The sequence below is a fragment of the Tinamus guttatus genome, unplaced genomic scaffold (genome assembly GCF_059628265.1).
Source record: "Tinamus guttatus ecotype Peru unplaced genomic scaffold, ASM5962826v1 Tinamus_guttatus_pri_ptg000425l, whole genome shotgun sequence".
Lineage (NCBI taxonomy): Eukaryota > Metazoa > Chordata > Aves > Tinamiformes > Tinamidae > Tinamus > Tinamus guttatus.
Window position 1 is genome coordinate 46592 of NW_028288959.1, and position 19933 is coordinate 66524.

At 71.4% G+C, this 19933-nt stretch overlaps 3 protein-coding genes across 4 annotated transcripts; all 3 read left to right on the forward strand.

The window, feature by feature from the left end:
- Window positions 1–5614: 5614 nt before the first annotated feature.
- Window positions 5615–11893, forward strand: HNRNPL (heterogeneous nuclear ribonucleoprotein L). 2 transcript variants are annotated; one of them, XM_088531708.1, is made up of 13 exons: window positions 5615–5868; window positions 6139–6257; window positions 6340–6577; window positions 6654–6739; window positions 6836–6932; window positions 7148–7220; window positions 9181–9252; window positions 9646–9935; window positions 11012–11133; window positions 11208–11409; window positions 11480–11537; window positions 11626–11754; window positions 11822–11893. In XM_088531708.1, the coding sequence occupies exons 1-13, from the start codon at window positions 5635–5637 to the stop codon at window positions 11878–11880; spliced, it is 1779 nt and encodes a 592-aa protein (XP_088387834.1). In that variant the 5' UTR covers window positions 5615–5634; the 3' UTR covers window positions 11881–11893. The 2 variants fall into 2 exon arrangements, with proteins under 2 accessions (XP_088387834.1, XP_088387835.1); XM_088531709.1 differs by having other exon boundaries at window positions 11659–11754.
- Window positions 11894–12394: 501 nt separating this feature from the next.
- On the forward strand, window positions 12395–15459 carry ECH1 (enoyl-CoA hydratase 1). The gene is made up of 10 exons (XM_088531692.1): window positions 12395–12425; window positions 13132–13276; window positions 13669–13757; window positions 13861–13982; window positions 14062–14110; window positions 14190–14254; window positions 14421–14491; window positions 14565–14636; window positions 14717–14867; window positions 15311–15459. The coding sequence occupies exons 1-10, from the start codon at window positions 12395–12397 to the stop codon at window positions 15413–15415; spliced, it is 900 nt and encodes a 299-aa protein (XP_088387818.1). The 3' UTR covers window positions 15416–15459.
- A 1096-nt stretch (window positions 15460–16555) lies between these two features.
- On the forward strand, window positions 16556–18899 carry LGALS4 (galectin 4). Its single transcript, XM_088531701.1, has 10 exons — window positions 16556–16600; window positions 16669–16763; window positions 16855–17050; window positions 17413–17532; window positions 17606–17632; window positions 17715–17756; window positions 17830–17859; window positions 18357–18445; window positions 18519–18684; window positions 18753–18899. The coding sequence occupies exons 1-10, from the start codon at window positions 16556–16558 to the stop codon at window positions 18897–18899; spliced, it is 957 nt and encodes a 318-aa protein (XP_088387827.1).
- The last annotated feature ends 1034 nt before the right edge of the window (window positions 18900–19933 follow it).

Here is a 19933-nt window from a genome sequence, read left to right on the forward strand (position 1 = left end):
GGGGCTATTGGGGGGGTAAATAAGGGCTTGGGGGGGGCACGGGGGGAGCCTGGGGGGCTATTGGGGGGGTAAATAAGGGCTTGGGGGGCAATGAGGGGCTTTTGGAGGGGTAAATAAGGGCTTGGGGGGCACGGGGGGGAGCCTGGGGGGCCTTTGGAGGGGTAAATAAGGGCTTGGGGGGCAATGAGGGGCTTTTGGAGGGGTAAATAAGGGCTTGGGGGGCACGGGGGGAGCCTGGGGGGCTATTGGAGGGGTAAATAAGGGCTTGGGGGGCTTCTGGAGGGGTAAATAAGGGCTTGGGGGGCAATGAGGGGCTTTTGGAGGGGTAAATAAGGGCTTGGGGGGCACGGGGGGAGCCTGGGGGGCTATTGGAGGGGTAAATAAGGGCTTGGGGGGCTTCTGGAGGGGTAAATAAGGGCTTGGGGGGCACGGGGGGGGCCTGGGGGGTGTTTGGAGGGGTAAATAAGGGCTTGAGGGGCACGGGGGGAGCCTGGGGGGCTATTGGGGGGGTAAATAAGGGCTTGGGGGGCACAGGGGGAGCCTGGGGGGCTATTGGGGGGGTAAATAAGGGCTTGGGGGGCAATGAGGGGCTTTTGGAGGGGTAAATAAGGGCTTGGGGAGGGGCTGGGGTAACCCAGGCCTTGGGGGGTGTTTTGGGAAACGGGGGTTTTGGGGAGCCGGGAACCCACACGTGATCGGGGGAAGGGGAAGCCCAGCGCTCGGAGGGGGCTTTTTGGGGGAGGAAAGGGGCAGCCCAAGACGCGGGGCGGGGATTTGGGGGAAGAAAAGCAAAATTTGGGGGTCCCGCTCACTCACCGCCCGCCCCGCGCCTCGGCCGCCTCCCCGCAGCTCCGCCTACCGCCGCCCTCGCCTCCCCATTGGCCGCCCACAAAGGGGCCCCGCCATCTCATTGGCTCCCGACGCTGCCCGTCAACGCCGAGGCCTCGCCCCTCCCCCGCGTCCCTCAACGGCCGCCCCCCTCCTTCCCGCCCGGCCTCCCGCGCCAGTCGCCAGCTCTGATTGGCTCCCAGGCCGTGCTCGCCCCGCCTCCGCGGAGGCGATTGGTTCTCTTCCCCTGTCAGTCATGGGCGGGGGCGGGGAGGCGAGCGCTAAGAGAGCCGGGTTCGATCCCCGGACCGGGAAGAACGCGCCCCTCCCCATTGCGAACCGCGAGGCCACGCCCCTCCTCATTGATAACCGCGAGGCCACGCCCCTCCCCATTGATAACAGAGCCCCTCCCCATTGATAACCGCGAGACCACTCCCCCATTGGTAGCCGCGAGGCCACGCCCCTCCTCATTGATAACAGAGCCCCCTCCCCATTGATAGCCGCGACGCCACGCCCCTTTCCATTGAGAACCGCGAGGCCACGCCCCTCCCCATTGATAGCCTTGGGGTCGCCCCCTCCTCATTGATAACCGAGACCCCCCCATTGATAACGCCTATGGGGGCGGGGGGAGGAACCAGGGGGCTGCAGGGATCCGGATTTGGGGGTTCAGGAAAGGGGGCGGTCGATGGGGATCGCGGGGAGGGCAGGGGCCAAGGACGTGGCGGAACCTCCAAACAGGTTTATTAAGTGGGGGGGGGGGGCACCCCCAACCCTCCGACCCCAGCCCCGAACCCCCCGAGATCTTCCCCATCTTCAGCACCCAGGGGTGCCCCCCTCCCACCCATGAACCTCCCCCCCCCCCCCCCCAAAAAAAGGCAAAATATCCCCTTGAAACGGGGCTGGCACGGAAAATCCTCCTGAAAATGACAGGATTCCCAAAAAAGTGTGGTGGGGGGACAGTCCCATCCCCACGGCCCCATGTCCTCATCCCCGTGTCCCCATCCCCATTCCTGCAGCCTCATCCCCATCCCCACGGCCCCGTCCCCATCCCTACGGCCCCGTCCCTATCCCCATGTCCCCATCCCCGTGTCCCCGTCCCATTCCCGTGGCCTCATCCCCATCCCCTTGGCCCTGTTCCCACCCCTATGGCCCCGTCCCCACCCCCATGGCCCCATTATGTGTCCCCATCCCTATTCCCACGGCCCCCTCCCCATCCCCGTGTCCCCGTCCCCATTCCCGTGGCCTCATCCCCATCCCCTCGGCCCTGTTCCCACCCCTATGGCCCCGTCCCCATCCCCATGTCCCCATCCCCATTACCGTGTCCCTATCCCTATTCCCATGATGTCATCCCCATCCCTGTGGCTCTGTGCCCGTGGGTCGGTGCCCATGAGCTGGTGCCAGTGCCCGTGGGCTGGTACTGGTGCCCGTGGGTCGATGCCGGTGCCCGCGGGCTGGTACCGGTGCCCGCGGGCCGGTGCAGCCGCTCAGCGGCGCAGGCGGCGCCCGGCGGCGGTGCGGCGGCCGCGGCGGTGCGGCGGGGGCGCGCGCGCGGCGCCCGGTTGAGCGGGCAGTGGCGCAGCGTGTGCGCGCGGCCGGGCCGTGGCCCCGCACAGCGGGCACACGTAGCGCCGCAGCACCGGGCAGGCCACGGCGCCGTCGGGGCCGCGCAGCGCGTGCGAGCCGTGCACCCGCCGCGACTCCCCGTTGCGGCGGCAGAAGCTGCAGCCCCGCGGGGACGTCCTGGGGACGCCCCGGGGCACCGTGGGGACCTTTGATGGCACCACCGAGGGTGCATCGGGCAGCCTTGGTGGCACCTTGGGACTGCCAGGGTCCCTGATGGTGTGGCGGGCATCCTTGGTGGCTTCTTGGGGACTGCTGATGGCATCACAGGGACTGCTGGTGGCATCAAAGACACTGCTGGTGGCCCTGCAGACATCCTTGGTGGCACCTTGGGATTGCCAGGGTCCCTGATGGTGTGGCGGGCATCCTTGGTGGCGTCTTGGGGACCGCTGATGGCACCACAGGGACTGCTGGTGGCATCGAGGGGACCCCTGATGACATCAAAGACACTGTTGGTGGCCCTGCAGGCATCCTTGGTGGCACCTTGAGGACTGCCAGCATCCCTGATGGCGCATTGAGGATCCTTGGTGGCATCCTGGGGACAGCTGCTGCCATCATAGGGACTGCTGGTGGCCCTACAGGCATCCTTGGTGGCATCCTGGGGACAGCTGCTGGCATCATAGGGACTGCTAGTGGCCCTGCAGACATCCTTGGTGGCACCTTGGGGACTGCCAGCGTCCCTGATGGCGCATTGAGCATCCTTGGTGGCATCCTGGGGACAGCTGCTGGCATCATAGGGACTGCTGGTGGCCCTGCAGGGATCCTTGGTGGCACCTTGGGGACATCCAGCACCGCTGGTGGCTCCTCGACGCTCCTCGGTGGCCCCGTGGGAGCCGGTGGCCGGCCGGGTGTCCCCGCGTCCCCGCGCCCCGTCCCCAGGGCCACCAGCTGGGCCACCACGCGGGCCAGCCCCAGGTAGTCCCTCCAGCGGTCGAAGGGGCCGGGGGCACCCATGGGTGACGCCTGGGGCGGCCCCGTGGCCCCTTTATGGGGGCGGCCCCAGCCCCGTCTGGCACCGTCTGGCCCCGCCGGGACAGGACAGCGCTGCCGTGTCGCGATAGGGGGCGCCTATCGCGACAGGGAGGCAGGAGCTGTGCGGCGGGGGGGGCGGGTCGTGACAGAGGGTTTGCTGACGCCCCCGGTGGGGGGGGGGGGTTGTCGCGACATAAATGAAGGAGAGGCCGAGTCGGGGGGTGGTGGGAGCGAAGGGTTTATCGCGACGGAGGAATCGCGGACAAACCTCATATCGCGACAGAGCCCACGAGGGCGCCCCCCCCCCGCCGCCCCCGGCCCGGCGGGGGGGGGCAAATAAATGGGGAGGGGGGGGGGGAAGTGCTGGGGGGGGGGAGACCCCTAAAATGAGACCCTAGCGGGGGGGGCGGGGGCGCCCTCCAACCCCAAATCACCCCCCCCATGAGACCCCCCCCCTCAGGGGGACCCTCAAACCAGCTCAATGCGGGGGGGGGGTCTCACACTTCCCCCCCCCAAAATGAGGGTCTCAGAGCTGCCCCCCAAAAAAGGGACCCCCCCCTTAAAGGGGCCGCACCTTGGAGTGGAGAGGGGGAGATTAGGGGTGCCCCCCCCCCCCCCCCAATCCTGGCTAAAAAAGACACAAACGTGTCACCGTGACCAAGGGACAGCCCTGGTGACAGCCCCGCGTGCCGCAGCCGCCTCTGGGTGATGCCACCCCCCACCGGGGGTGACAGGGCGGCACTTTCAGCCACCCAAGTGTCCGTTCCGGTGTCCCCGCGGCCCCGGTGCCACCATGGGGCGCCACCCAAGGGTCCCCCCATTGGTGCCACCGCGGGGGACGGTGCCAGGCGCCGTGGCCACCCGGGCTGCTGCAGCGGGGCCACGGGTGCCCGCGCTAGCCCACCCTGGGCGTCCCGGTGGCCCCGCGGCGCCTGCGCGAGCCCGGCGGCTCCGGCTCCATCGGCGGCGGCGGCGGCACCGGGAAGGGCCCGCGGCGCCGCACGGAGCCGGGGGGGCGGGGCCTGATGGGGCGTGGCCTGCCGGGGCGGGGCCTGCGGGAGCGGCCCCCCTCACCCGCGGGCTTTGGAGGTGGGCGGAGCCTGGCCGCGAGGGGGCGGGGTTCATGGGTTGGGCGGGGCCACGCGAGGCACCTGCTGCGGGGCGGGGCCGTGAGGGGTGGAGCAAGGCGGGGGCGGGGCCATCGTGCTGCAGCTGCAGGTCGGGGGCGGGGCCCGGGAGAGGGGCGGGGCCTATGTTGGGCGGGGCTGCATGGAGCCACCTGTCGTGGATGGATGGGCGGGACCTGCTGCGGTGGGCGGGGCCTGCTGCGGTGGGCGGGTTCTCCTGCCCTCACCTGGTGGGGCGGGGCCCGGGCAGGGGGCGGGGCTTGGCAGACTGCTGGGGGAGGGGCACGAGGATCCCACAGAGGGGAGGGGGGATCTCAGCAGGGATCCACGCGAGAGGGGACCCCGGGAAGGATCCTGAGGGGATTCCCTGGGAATATCTGGGATTCATGGGATGGGGATACTGGGGGGGGTGAGTGTCCAGCGGATCCCCTGGGAACGGTCCCCCCCCCGGCTTAAACGCAGGCCGAGGCCGCGCAAACTCATCGCACCGATGCCTGGCGCCCGCTCTCAAGGTAGAGCCAATCAGAAACGAGCGCTGAGGGCAGCGGCCAATGAGCGCGCCCAGGGGCGGATTGGCGGGAAGGCTGGCCAATGAGGTTTTTGGTGGGTGGGCGCTAGGGTTTGTCGGCGGGAGCTCCTGGAGTAGGCGGGACAGGCGGGAGTAACAACCAATCAAAGCCAAGTGTCCGCGTTGATGGGCGTCCCCCCCGACCAATAGCATTCCGCGGCGCTGCCGAAAGGCCTTCTGGGAGCCCCAGCGAGTCGGTAGAAGAAGGCGGAGCCTCGGTGGAGGGCCATGAAGATGGGCGGGGCGCCGCTCGGACGGACATGCGCTCTAGCCTACCAGCTCGGTGGGCGGGCGCAAGGCCGCGTCTTCCCGCCAATGAGGAGTGGCGGCGCCGCTGACGGGCAGCAGCGCGAGCCAATGGGCGCGCGGTCCGCTCGGCCGCGGGCCCAATGGCGACGGAGGGCGGGGCGGCCGCCGGAGGGGCAGCGCGGCGGGCCAATGAGCGCGGCGCGACGCGTGAGTGGCGGGGGGGCGGCCCAATAGGGGCGTGTCGGGGGCGGCGCGGCGGAGCGAGGCGCCATGTCGCGGCGGCGGTGGCGGGGCCCGCAGAGCGCCGAGGGCAGCGGCCGCGGCGGGGACATGGGGAAGATGGCGGCGGGGGGCGGCGGCGGCGGCTCGGGGCGCTACTACGGGGGCGGCGGCGAGGGCGGCCGCGCCCCCAAGCGCCAGAAGACGGAGAACGCGGAGCCGCCGCCGCCTCACGGGCCCGGCGGGCCGGGGGGGGCTGGCGGCGGCCCCGGCGGCGCCGGAGCGGTGAGAGCGGCCGCGGGGGGCGGGAAACGGGGCCGGAGGGGGTGGAATTGGGGGGCAGGTTGGGGATCGGGGGGGAAATGGGGGGCAGGATACGGGGTGGGGAGGAACGAGGGGCAGAACGGGGGGAAATGGGGGGTAGTTTGGGGGCAGGATAAGGGCGAGGGGGTGGAATGAGGGGGGATGCGGGGTAAAACGAGGGGCTGGACGGGCCCCAAACGGGCCCAGGAGGGCCGAGGTGGCGCTCGGGGTGACCCGCGGCCCCGGCGCCAGGAGGGCTACGAGGACCCGCACAAGACGCCGGCGTCGCCCGTCGTGCACATCCGCGGCCTCATCGACGGCGTCCTCGAGGCCGACCTCGTGGAGGCGCTGCAGGAGTTCGGGCCCATCAGGTGGGTCCGGCCGGGCCGCGGCGGCGCCGGGTCCCGCGCGGCGGCGGCGGCGGCCGGCGCCGACCGCGTCCGTCCCGCGCAGCTACGTGGTGGTGATGCCCAAGAAGCGGCAGGCGCTGGTGGAGTTCGAGGACATCCTGGGCGCCTGCAACGCCGTCAACTACGCGGCCGACAACCAGATCTACATCGCCGGCCACGCCGCCTTCGTCAACTACTCCACCAGCCAGAAGATCTCGCGGCCCGGCGACAGCGACGACTCGCGGGGCGTCAACAACGTCCTGCTCTTCACCATCCTCAACCCCATCTACTCCATCACCACGGTGGGTCGGCGGGACGGGGATGGGGGCGCGGAGACGGGGCCGGCGGGAGCGCTCACGTGCTCTGCGCGCGCCGCAGGACGTGCTCTACACCATCTGCAACCCGTGCGGCCCCGTGCAGCGCATCGTCATCTTCCGCAAGAACGGCGTGCAGGCCATGGTGGAATATCCTTTTGGGAACGCGGGCCGCTCCGGGCGCTCCCGGCGGGAGAATCCGCGCGGGAAGGGCCTGGTTGGCGACGCTTCCTTAGCGGGGCGCACGTTCGACTCGGTGCAGAGCGCGCAGCGCGCCAAGGCCTCCCTCAACGGCGCCGACATCTACTCGGGCTGCTGCACGCTCAAGATCGAGTACGCCAAGGTGAGGGCGCCGCCTCGTTAGCGCTAATTAGCCCCTCTCCGGAAGGGCTCGGAGCAGCAGGTAAAACAAGGCGATTCCTCCCGGGGTGGTTGGTGCTGGAGGACCCCAGGGCTTGACGGAAAAGCTCGGTTTTGCCCCCGTTTTCGTGGCGGCGGCGCCTCGGGGAGGGCCCCTTTGCGGAGCGGCCGGGGCTCACGCGGCGCGTCCCGTTGCAGCCCACGCGCCTCAACGTGTTCAAGAACGACCAGGACACGTGGGATTACACCAACCCCAACCTCAGCGGCCAAGGTAACGGCCGCGCCGCGCCTGCCGCCTTCCCCGTCCCGCCGCCACGCGTCCGGGGCCGCGCGGGATGCGGTGCCGTTGGCCCGGAGCCGCGGGAAGGGGCTGGCCGGCGGATCCGCGCGCGGGGGCCGGGCGGCCCGGCACCGAGGCCGGGTTTTCCCTGTTCCCGGACCCTTCCGTGTCCGGCGGCCGGTGCCGCCCTGGGCCGCGGGGACGACGCGCGCGGAGCCTCCGGGGAGGCGGCGGTTCCCTCCGCGTTAGCGACCGGAGCGCCGCCTGGCTCCGGCTCCGGGCTCGGCGTCTCCCGAGGGGAGCGGACGCGCTCGGCTCGCTCCGGAACGGAGCAGCGGCTCCGGCGCTCGCGGCGGGGGGGGCAGCTTGGAGGGGGGGTCCGGGAGCCGGCGGGGATCCCGGCGCGGAATCCGCCCGCTCCGGTGCCGCCGGCGGACGCTTGGAAAAGCCGTTCCGGTGCGGAAGCGAGCAATGGCATTACATGACCCGAGCCAAAACCTTCCCGAGCATCCAAAGCTCCGCTCCAAGGGCCATCCCTAGAAGATGTGCAGAGCCGCAGGGCTGGGCGGCGGGACGGGTGCGGAAACGCGGCCGTCCCCGGCTCCGGGCGCTCCCGAGGGCGCCGTCTCCTGCCTCCGCACATTCCGCACACCACACACGTAGGATCCTTGTAGTTCCGCCCGGAGAAAACACGCAGCAGCCCGAACCAAAGCGGCAGCTTGAGCTCAGTACATCAAGAACACAACCCCGCGGGCCAAGGACTTATCTGCAGCACAGAGAGACAGAGAGAGACAAAGAGGCGCAGAGGCCACAGCAGACATGACATTTCCTTTACCAAAAAGCGGCCCCGAGAAGGTACACAGCCCTAGGAACACAGCCGCGGGGCCGGACTCCGGAGCCGCCGGGAGGCCCGGGACGCCCTTTGCTTTCCGCGCTGCCTCGGGCGCTCCTCAACCGCCACCTCTTGCGGCGCCGAGCGGAGAGAAGGGCCGGCGCAAACCCCGGCACCCCCCACCAACCCCGGGCACACAGGGCCCTAGGAGGCCGTAGCCGGGGCACATTTCCACTCAGAGGAGACACGCACACGGCCACGAGCGCCCGAGCCAGAAGCCACCACACAAATTCAGGAGGTGCAACACGGAGGAAACACATTTATCACCCCTTTATGTCCTCTCGGTACCTTCTGAGGACAAAAACAGCTGTGAGACCTTTTCTTTTTTAAAAGATTCTGCCTTTTTCGTTCTTTTTTAAGAAAGATTTGTAGCGCTGTTGTGCTTTTTGACCTGTTTATGACTCTGAAACCATGTGATGCAGGGTCGCAGTGTATGTTTGATGGGCCGCCATCTTTCAGAACTGTGCTAACTCACTCTTGAAGCGTCCGCCGGTAAGAGAAATACAGACTTTTTATATGGCAATGGACATTGTACTTTGTACTCGCGCTGTAAGTAGCTCTTTGCGGGCTTTGTAATGACTCGGAATAAACCTGAACGGACCACGGAGGAAAAAAAAAAAAAAAAAAGCACAAAAACCGCAGGGAAAAGGATGTGTACGGTGACATGAGCGTGTTCTGCCTGTACGTGATGGCTCGTTTTAACCTGTTACTGCTGTTGCTTTGCCTGTACCAGCCTCCCCCTCTCCCCTCGGCGGGGCGGGCCGGGCTCTTGCCACTTTTCTTGATTTATTCTGTTTTTGTCGTTGGTTCCTGTTTGTTTTTCCTCCCTTTTACCGCTCGCTCGCGGGACGAGGAGACGAGAGGCGGCTCCGGGGGGACGGGGGGAGCCCCGGCCCGGCCCCCTCCCTCCTTCCCCCGCAGCGGCGGCTCCGGCCGGAGCGAAACCCCCCCCCCCCCCCCAGCTCCGCCGGGAATTCCCGCCTTGGGAAAAGCGCCCCGGGGCCTCGGAGGAGCCCCGGCCTCCCCCGGCGCCGCCGTAACCTCCGCTTCCGCCCGCAGGAGAGCCCGGCGGCAACCCCAGCAAGCGCCAGCGGCAGCCCCCGCTGCTCGGAGACCACCCGGCCGAGTACGGTAGGGCCTTCCCGGGGGTCTCGCTGGGGGTGTCGCTGCCACCGGGGGTCTCTAAGGGTTGTTATTGCCGTGGGGCGGCTCTAAGGGGTGCCTGTTCCGTGGGGTGTCCCTAGTGGGTGTCTCTAAAGGGTGTCTTTGCCATGGGGTGTTTCTAAGGGGTCTCTTTGCCATGGGCTGTTAGCGTGGGGTGTCTCCGGCAGGTGTTCTTGCCATGGAGTGTCCCCAATGGGTGTCCCCAGGGGGGGTTGTCACCACGGGGTGTCCCCAGCAGGTGTTCTCGTTCCCGTGGGGTGTCCCCAGTGGGTGTCCCTGGCGGGTGTTGTCACTGCGGGGTGTCCCCGGCGGGTGTCCCTGTTCCCGCAGGGTGTCCCCAGCCCGTTCCTCCGCCCGCAGGAGGACCGCACGGCGGCTACCACGGGCACTACCACGACGAGGGCTACGGGCCGCCGCCGCCGCCACCGCCGCACTACGAGGGCCGCCGCATGGGCCCGCCGGTCGGGGGGCACCGGCGGGGGCCGAGCCGCTACGGCCCCCAGTACGGGCACCCCCCCCCGCCGCCGCCGCCGCCCGACTACGGCCCGCACGCCGACAGCCCCGTGCTCATGGTGTACGGCCTGGACCAGGCCAAGATGAACTGCGACCGCGTCTTCAACATCTTCTGCCTCTACGGCAACGTGGAGAAGGTGAGCGGCGCCATCCCGCGCGTCCCGATCCCCTGTTCCACCCTCATCCCGCGTGTCCCGATCCCCCCCTCCGCGCTCATCCCGCGCATCCCGATTCCCCGCTCCATGTGATCCCGATCCCCTGCTCCGTGATCATCCCGCGCGATCCCGATCTCCTGCTCCACGCTATCCCGATCCCCCGCTCCATGCTCATCCACGCGCTCCCGATCCCCCGCTCCGCGCTTATCCCGCGTGATCATGATCCCCCCCCTCCGCGCTCATCCCGTGCATCCCGATCCCCCCCTCCACGCTCATCCCGATCCCCCGCTCCACACTCATCCCACGCTCATCCCGATCCCCCCCTCCGCGCTCATCCCGATCCCCCCCTCCGCGCTCATCCCGCTGCGATCCCGATCCCCCTCTCCGTGCTCATCCTGCGCTCATCCTGATCCCCCGCTCCGCACTCATCCCGATCCCCCGCTCCGCGCTCATCCCGATCCCCCGCTCCGCGCTCATCCCGCGCTCATCCCGATCCCCCCCTCCGCGCTCATCCCGATCCCCCCCTCCGCGCTCATCCCGATCCCCCCCTCCGCGCTCATCCCGATCCCCCCCTCCGCGCTCATCCCGATCCCCCGCTCCACGCTCATCCCGATCCCCCGCTCCACGCTCATCCCGCTGCGATCCCGATCCCCCTCTCCGTGCTCATCCTGCGCTCATCCTGATCCCCCGCTCCGCACTCATCCCGATCCCCCGCTCCACGCTCATCCCAATCCCCCGCTCCGCGCTCATCCCGATCCCCCGCTCCACGCTCATCCCGATCCCCCGCTCCGCACTCATCCCGCGCTCATCCCGATCCCCCCCTCCGCGCTCATCCCGATCCCCCCCTCCACGCTCATCCCAATCCCCCGCTCCGCGCTCATCCCGATCCCCCCCTCCGCGCTCATCCCGATCCCCCCCTCCACGCTCATCCCAATCCCCCGCTCCACGCTCATCCCGATCCCCCGCTCCGCACTCATCCCGCGCTCATCCCGATCCCCCCCTCCACGCTCATCCCGATCCCCCCCTCCGCGCTCATCCCGCCGCCGCCCCGCACGCAGGTCAAGTTCATGAAGAGCAAGCCCGGCGCGGCCATGGTGGAGATGGCGGACGGCTACGCCGTGGACCGCGCCATCACCCACCTCAACAACAACTTCATGTTTGGCCAGAAGCTCAACGTGTGGTAGGTCCCCGCGGCGGCGCGCGGGCGCCGAGCCGCGCCGTCCCGGCGTCACGCTGTCACCGCTCTGCCCGCAGCGTGTCCAAGCAGCAGGCCATCATGCCCGGCCAGTCGTACGGGCTGGAGGACGGCTCCTGTAGCTACAAGGACTTCAGCGGCTCGCGCAACAACCGCTTCTCCACGCCCGAGCAGGCGGCCAAGAACCGCATCCAGCACCCCAGCAACGTGCTGCACTTCTTCAACGCGCCCCTCGAGGTGACCGAGGACAACTTCTACGAGGTGGGTGCCGCCTCCTCGCGCCGCTCCCCCCGTGCCGCCGTTGGGGCGGGGGTTGACGCTGTCCCCGCAGATCTGCGACGAGCTGGGCGTCAAGCGGCCGTCCTCGGTGAAGGTGTTCTCGGGCAAGAGTAAGTAGGTCCGGGCAGGGAGGCGCCGTGCGGGCGCGCGCTCCCTGCGCCGGGCGCGGCCAGGGCAGGGCGGCACCGCCGCGCGCAGCCGCCGCGCTCAGGAGGGCTCCCGGCCCCGCAGGCGAGCGCAGCTCCTCGGGGCTGCTCGAGTGGGAGTCCAAGAGCGACGCGCTCGAGACGCTCGGCTTCCTCAACCACTTCCAGATGAAGAACCCCAGTGAGTGCCGGGGGCGGGCGGGGGCCGGGCCGGCGCGGGCGCCGCTCACGCGCATCTCTCCCCGCAGACGGGCCGTACCCCTACACGCTCAAGCTCTGCTTCTCCACCGCGCAGCACGCGTCCTAAGGGCCCGCCGCCGCTCCCGCCCGCCCTCTCTTCTCTTTTTTTCTTTCTTTCTTTTTTTTTTTTTTAAAAAAACCTCCAGTTTGGTAGAGGCTGCCCGGAGCGGGGGAGCGGCCGCGGCGCCTCCCAGCCCCCCTGCCCATTTTTAAAAGGAGGAGATGATTGTACATGTGATTTGTTGCCCGTTCCTTTGTGCTGCCTGTGCTGTCGGCACCTTTCAATAAAACCGTTTGGAAAACAGAGCGTTTCCTCCCCAAGGGGCGGCGGGGCTGGACGGGGTCGGGGTTCGGGCTGGGTTTGGGGCAGTTGCAGCCCGGAGGGAGGGGCCCGGGGCGATCCCCAGCCCCAGGGTTGGGTCTGCAACATGGCCGCTCCCAGTGCCTCGCTACGGGAGCCACTTCCGCCTGCCCGCCGGGCGGTCACGTGGAGGGGGCGGGGCCGCGCGGTCACGTGCCGCGGGAGGCGCTCCGCCCCGCAGTCGCCGCTCGCCGCCCCGGGAGGACCGTGCAGGAGCGCCATGGCGACCGTGCTGGGGCTGCGGGGCAGACGTGAGTGGGGGGCGGCCCGGGGGTCCCCGCGACCCCCGACCCCGCCCCGCTCCAACGGGACCCCTCGGGACCCGGGACGGCCTTGGCCGGACCTTGGGCCCCCGGGACCCGCCCGGGACCCCCGGGGAGGGGGTCGGACACCCCCCCCCAAATGCTCCCCGTGTCCCCAGCTCCGCCCGGCCCCCTCGGGACGCCTGGGCCCCCCCGGGGAGCCCCCGGCCCCCCCGGCCCCCCGGAGGCGCCCCCTCCCCCCGGACGCCTGGCCCCGCCCCCTCACCCTTGCCCTCCTTGGCCCCGCTCCTGCTCCCGCGTTGGCCGCACGGGGGCGCCCGCGCCGCCCGCGTCCGCTCCCCGGTGTCCCCGGCGGTCCCAGTGCCCCCCGCTCCTCCCCGGTGGGACCCGGGCCCTCCCTCCAGGGGTCCCGGTGCCCTCCAGCCCCTTCCCAATGGCTCCCAGCTCCCTTCCCTTGTGGTCCCAGTGTCCCCAGCGCCCTGCCAGTGTGTCCCAGTGTCCCCCCGCCCCTTCCCAATGTCCCCAGCCCTTCCCCGGTAGGTCCCAGTGCCCCCCCCAGCCCCTTTCCCGGTGTGTCCCTGTGTCCCCAGCCCCGTTCCCGGTGCGTCCCCAGCCCCGTTCCCCGCGGCTCCCCGTGTCCCCAGCCCCGTTCCCGGTGCGTCCCCAGCCCCGTTCCCGTGCTCCCGGTGCGCAGGGCTGGCGGCGCTGGCGGCGCTGGCGGGCCGCGCGGGCGCGCACTCCTACGAGGCGCTGCGGGTGAGCGCGCCGCGGCAGCACGTGCTGCACGTGGAGCTGCACCGGCCGGAGAAGCGCAACGCGCTCAACGTGGCCGCCTGGAGGTGGGCGGCGCGCGGGGCGTCGCGGTGCCGGGCGTCGCGGTGCGTCGCGGTGCGTCGCGGTGTGTCGCGGTGCCGGGTGTCACGGTGTGTCGCGGTGCGTCGCGGGGCGTCGCGGTGCCGGGCGCATGGGGCGTCGCGGTGCCGGGTGTCACGGTGCGTCGCGGTGCGTCGCGGTGCGTCGCGGTGCCGGGCGCGTGGGGCGTCGCGGTGCCGGGTGTCGCGGTGCGTCGCGGGGCGTCGCGGTGTGTCGCGGTGCCGGGTGTCACGGTGCGTCGCGGTGCGTCGCGGTGCGTCGCGGGGCGTCGCGGTGCGGGTGTCACGGTGCGTCGCGGTGCGTCGCGGGGCGTCGCAGTGCCGGGCGCCGCGCGGCTCCGCTCACGGCGTTCCCGCAGGGAGCTGGGGCAGTGCTTCCAGGCCATCGCGCGTGACCCGCAGTGCCGCGCCGTGGTGCTCTCGGGCGCCGGGAAGCTCTTCTCGTCCGGTAAGGGGCCGACGGGTCGGGCACGGCGGCGCTAGGGGGTCCCCAAGGTCCCTCGCGCCTGTCGGGGTGTCACCGCCGGGGTGACGGGTGGCCTCTTGCACAGGCATCGACCTGCTGAGCTTCAGCCAGGAGCTGATGCCGCAGAGCGACGACGTGGGGCGCCGCGCCTGGAGCCTGCAGCAGACCATGCGCGACTTCCAGGGGAGCTTCACGGCCTTCGAGAAGGTGACGGGGACGGGGACGGGGGGCAGGGGACGGCGGCGCGGTCCCCACGCCGCGCGCCCTCACCGCGTGGCTCTCGCAGTGTCCCAAGCCGGTGATCGTGGCGGTGCACGGGGCCTGCATCGGCGCTGGTGAGCAGGGGAATTGGTGACGCGGGGTGACGTGGGGTGACGCGGGGTCTCACCGTCCCCTCGCGTTGTCCCTCGGCAGGCGTCGACCTCATCACCGCCTGTGACATCCGCTACTGCAGCCAGGACGCCTGGTTCCAGGTGAAGGTAGGTGGCTCCTGGGGTCCTCGGTGTCCCTTGGAGGTCCGGGTGTCCTCTGGGATGTCTGCAGGGCCCTCGGAGCTTCCCAAAGGCCACCAGGCACCTGCAGTGGCCGTGGTGGCTCCTCCGTGTGTCCCCGCTGAGCCGCTGTCCCCTGTGTCCCCTCGCGCAGGAGGTGGACCTCGGGCAGGCGGCCGACGTGGGCACCCTGCAGCGCCTGCCCAAGATCGTGGGCAGCCAGAGGTGGGTGCCGGGGCGCTGGGGACGTGGCGGGCACAGCGTGGGGACAGTGGGGGACACGTCACCGTCCCCGCAGCCTCGTCAACGAGCTGGCCTTCACCGGGCGCAAGATGATGGCGCCCGAGGCGCTGAGCTGCGGCTTCGTCAGGTGGGGGCGCGGGGGACGCGGCGGGGACGCGCGGGGAGGACATGCGGTGACGCTGTCCCTGCTGTCCCCGCTGTCCCCAGCCGCCTGTTCGCGGACAAGGAGGCGCTGCTGGAGGGCGCCCTCGAGCTGGCGGCGCTGGTGGCCTCCAAGAGCCCGGTGGCCGTGCAGAGCACCAAGATTAACCTGCTCTACGCGCGGGACCACTCGGTGTCCGACGCGCTGGACTACGTGGTGAGCGCCGCGCTGTGCCCGCGCCGTGCCCGCGGTCCCTGAGCGCGCTGTCCCCATGGTGTCCCCGCGCCCACAGTCCCTGAGCACGCTGTCCCCACGGTGTCCCTGTGCCCGCAGTCCCTGAGCACGCTGTCCTCGTGCTCGTGGTCTCCTGGGCGCCCTGGCCCCGTGCTGTCCCCACGGTGTCCCCGTGCTTGCTGTCCCCTAAGCGCGCTGTCCCCACGCCATCCCCACAGTCCCCTAAGCACACTGTCCCCACACTGTCCCTGCGCAGTCCCCGCGTGCCCTGTCCCCACCCAATCCCCGTGCAGTCCCCGCGCTGTCCCCACGCTGTACTCACGGTGTCCCTGTGCCCATGGTCCCCTGAGCGCGCTGTTCCCGCACTGTCCCCGTGCTGTCCCCACGGTCCCTGAGCGCGCTGTCCCCGCGCTGTCCCCGCGCAGGCCGCCTGGAACATGAGCATGCTGCAGAGCGAGGACATGCTCAAGTCCATGCAGGCCCTCATGGAGAAGAAGGAGCCGGAGTCGGTCGCCTTCGCCGAGCTCTAGGGCGGGCGGCTCCGCGCGCTGCAGGGGACAATAAAGTGCTCGTGTGCCTTGTGCCACCTCGGCCCTGTGTGTGTGGAGGGGTGCGGGACACCAGGGAAACGGGGGGGGACAGCGGGTCCCCAGGGCACCACAGAGGGACAGCGGGTCCCCAGGAGGCTGCGGGGAGACAGCGGGTCCCCAGGGTGCCGTGTGGGGACAGCGGGTCCCCAAGGAGCCACGAGGGGCCAGTAGGTCCCCAAGGAGCTGCAGGGGGACAGCAGGTCCCCAAGGGGCCGCGAGGGGCCAGCGGGTCCCCAGGGTGCCGTGTGGGGACAGCGGGTCCCCAAGGAGCTGCGGGGGGACAGCAGGTCCCCAAGGGGCTGTGGAGGGGCCAGCGGGTCCCCAAGGGGCTGCAGGGGGACAGCGGGTCCCCAGGCCTCCGCGGGGGGGACAGTGCGTCCCCAAGGAGCCGCGTAGGGCCAGCGGGTCCCCAAGGAGCTGCAGGGGGACAGCGGGTCCCCAAGGGGCTGCAGGAGGACAGCGGGTCCCCAAGGGGCTGTGGAGGGGCCAGTGGGTCCCCAAGGGGCTTCGAGGGGCCAGCGGGTCCCCAGGGTGCCGTGTGGGGCCAGCGGGTCCCCAAGGGGCTGCAGGGGGACAGTGGGTCCCCAAGGAGCCACGTGGGGCCAGCGGGTCCCCAGGGCGCTGGGCCGGGGACGCACCCCGCGCTGCTGCAGCAGGGGACGAGGGGACAACGCCCCGTTCCCCCCCCGCGGCGCGGGGCAGAGTCCGGAGCGGTGACATCCCCGCACCTGTCCCGGCCCGGGATGGGGGGACAAAGTCCAGACCCCTCCCTGGGGAAGGACCCAGGCGTCCGGCTGCGCCCTGCCCCCACCCGGATGCTGCGGGGGGATGGGGGGACGGGGGGAGCCCAAGGGCCCCTCGGGACCCCGGGGGGCCCAGGCGTCCGGGGGGGGGCGGGGGCCGCCCCGTGTCCCCCCGCCCGGTGTCGGGGCGCTGAGCTGCGGAGCCACCCCCAGCACCCGGGGGGGGCTGGGGCCCCGGCGTCCGGGCAGGGCGGGGCCCCGCGGGGCTATAAGGCCCCCGCGCGTCCGTGTCCCCGTCGCAGCTGTCCCTGTCCCCGTCGCCGTCCCTGTCGTCGCCATGGCCTTCATGCCCGCGCCCGGCTACCAGGCCGCCTACAACCCGGTGGGTAATGCGCGGCCCCGCGGCCGGCGGCCGTGCGGCCGGGGCTGACGGGCCGGGCTGTCGCGCAGGCGCTGCCGCACGTGTCCCCGGTGCCGGGCGGGCTGCGGCCCGGCATGGCCGTCTACGTGCAGGGCGTCGTGCCCCCCAGCGCCAGCAGGTACCGGTGGCGGCGCGGTGTCCGCGGTGCGGGCCGGCGGGGCGGCCCCGCGGGCGGCAGGCCGGCGCCGTCCCTGTCCCCGTCCCCGTCCCCGCAGGTTCCACGTGAACCTGGGCGCGGGCGCCGAGGGGCCCGTGGCGCTGCACGTGAACCCGCGCTTCGAGCAGGGCACCGCCGTGCTCAACAGCCGCCTCGGCGGCGCCTGGGGCAGCGAGAAGCGCCGCGCGCTGGGGCCGTTCGCGCGGGGGAGCCCCTTCGAGATCGTCATCAACGTCACCCCCGGCGCCTACCGGGTGCGGCCGCCGCGCGGCGGGGGGACACGGGGCGAGGAGGGGACACCAGGGAGCTGGGAGAACACGGGGACAAGGGGGACAAAGGGGAGCTGGGGGGACATGGGAGAGCTGGGCGGGCACGGGGACAAGGGGGAGCAGAGGGGACATGGGAGAGCTGGGAGGACACAGACAAGTGGGAGCAGGGGGACAAGGGTGGACAGGGGAGAGCTGGGGGGACACAGGGACAAGGGGGGACACGGGGACAAGGGGGAGCTGGGGGGACACGGGGACAAGGGGGAGCTGGGGGGACACGGGGGAGCTGGGGACGCAGCGGGACGATCCCAAGGGCGGCAGGGCCGCCGCGGCTCACGCGCTGCCCCCAGCTCGTGGTGAACGGCAGCGACTTCGAGGAGTTCCCGCACCGGCTGCCCCCGGAGCAGGTCACCGCCGTCACCGTGGACGGGGACGTGCAGCTCCAGGCCGTCAACGTGCTGGGGGGCGGCGTGAGTGCAGGGCCCCCCTCCCGGGCCCGGGCGCCCGGGGGAGCCCCGCTCAGCTCTGCCCCTCTCTCCGCAGGGAATGTTCCCCCCGCCCGGGATGCCGGTGAGTGGGGGGGTCCCCCCGGCCCGTCGGCGGGCCCAGGCGTCCGGGGGTCCCTCTCACCCCGTGTCCCCCCCATGCGCAGGGCGCACCGCAGACCATGGCCTACGCGCAGGGCCGCCTGCCGGTGAGTGACAGGGCGGGGGACAGGGACACGGCGTCCCCAGCCGGTGCCACTAACCCCCATCATCTCCCTGCAGATGATGGAGCAGCCGCCGACCTTCCACCCGGTGAGCGTGGGACCGCCGGGACCCTGTCCCTGTCCTGGCCCCAGCCCCGTCCCTGTCCCATCTCATCCCCATCCCCGTCCCTAGCCCATCTCCATCCCTGTCTCATCCCCATCCCTGTTCCTGTCCCCAGCCCATCTCCATCCCATCTCATCCCCATCTGTGTCCCCAGCCCATCTCCGTCCCTGCCTCATCCCCGTTCCTGTCCCCAGCCCATCTCCATCCCGTCTCATCCCCATCCCTGTCCTCAGCCCATCTCATCCCCTTCCCTATCTGCATCCCTATCCCCAGCCCATCTCCATCCCTGCCTCACCCTCATCCCCGTCCCTGTCCCCAGCCCATCTCCGTCCCTGCCTCATCCCCGTCCCTGTCCCATCCCCGTCCCTGTCCCCAGCCCATCTCCGTCCCTGCCTCATCCCCCTTCCCTGTCCCCGTTCCCGTTGCCATGCCCATGCCGTCCGTGTCCCCATCCGTCCCCCGGTGCCACCCGTCTCTCGCAGCCCGTCCCCTTCGTGGCCACCATCCCGGGAGGGCTCACGCCCAAGAAAACCATCGTGGTGAAGGGCTTCATCCCGCCCGACTCCAAGAGGTGGGGGCCCAGGCGTCCGGGGGGGGGGGGGGGGCGGCGTCGGGGCGCCCTGACCCCCCCGTCCCCCCTGCAGGTTCCACATCAACCTGCGCGCGGGCCCGGAGGGGGACGTGGTGCTGCACGTGAACCCGCGCCCCGGCGACGGCTGCGTGGTGCGGAACAGCCGCCTGGGCGGGCGCTGGGGCTCCGAGGAGCGCAAGCTGCCGCACAACCCGCTGCAGCGCGGCCGCTACTTCGACGTGAGCGCGCGGGGCCGGGCGCGGGGCGGGCGCCGGCGCGGGCCGCGCTCACCGCCGCGTCCCCGCAGCTCTCCATCCGCTGCGGGAACCAGCGCTTCAAGGTGTTCGCCGAGGGGCAGCCGCTCTTCGAGTACGCGCACCGCGTGCCGGCCGGCCCGCACGTCAACACGCTCGAGGTGGAGGGCGACGTGGTGCTCTCCTACGTGCACTTCTGAGCGGCCCCGTGGCCGCCCCACGGCGCGGCCGGCCCCACGGCGCGGCCGGCCCCACGGCGGGTCCCTGCCGGCCGCTGTCCCCAATAAAGCTCTTGCTGCATGTGCGTTTGCTCCAGCCCGGCACTGCCCGCGGCTCCGTCCCCATCGCTGTCCCCATGGTCCTGTTCCCCACAGCACCGTCCTGGACGAGCCCGTAGGGGCCGGCCCGAGGCCACACGATGCCGTAGGGGCCGGCCCGAGCCCATAGCAGCCGGTATGAGCCCGCACGGGCCCGCAGGGGCCGGTCCGAGCCCTTAGGAGCCGGCCCGAGCCCGCACGAGCCCATAGGGGCCGGCCCGAGCCCTTAGGGGCCGGCTCCAGCCCCTGCCACACGCAGGACACCCATGCGCCGATCCCCCGGCCCCGCTTACCTCACGGCAGGGCTGTCGCTGTCGCTGTCACGGTCCCGGTGGGTGACGCTCTCGCCGCCGGCTCCCCACAACCGCAGGGTGCCCGGGCACCCACCCGGGGCTCCTCTCAGCGCCCACAGCTGCAGCCCGCCGGGAACCAGACAGGGAAGGGAGGCCACGGAGCGCAAAAAGGAGCAGTCGGGGCACAAACCGAGAGCGACCGGGCCGCACAAACGAAATAAAAGGCGAAGGCGGGGCCTGTGGAAACCCCGGGACGGGGCCGGGACCGTTGGGGGCCAACGGTCGCGCGCCCGTTTGAACGGCGGGGCGGGGCGCGGGCGGGGCGGGGCGGGGCGAGGAGGGGCGCGGCCGCGCATGCGCGCGGCGCCGGGCGGCGACCGCCACGTGCCCGCGCCCGCCACGTGCCCGCACCGAGGCCGCTGCGCGACTGCGCACGCGCGGGGGTGCCCTCACCCGCCCCCCCCCCCCCGCCCGCGCATGCGCAGCGGCCCCGCCGCGGGAGGACGAGGCCACCGCGGGCTTAGGGCGGATTTTCGCCTTTTCCCCTCTTTTTTTCGCCTTTTCCCCTCTTTTTTTCGCCTTTTCCCCTCTTTTTTTTTTTTTCGCACGCAGCGTTTGCGGCCG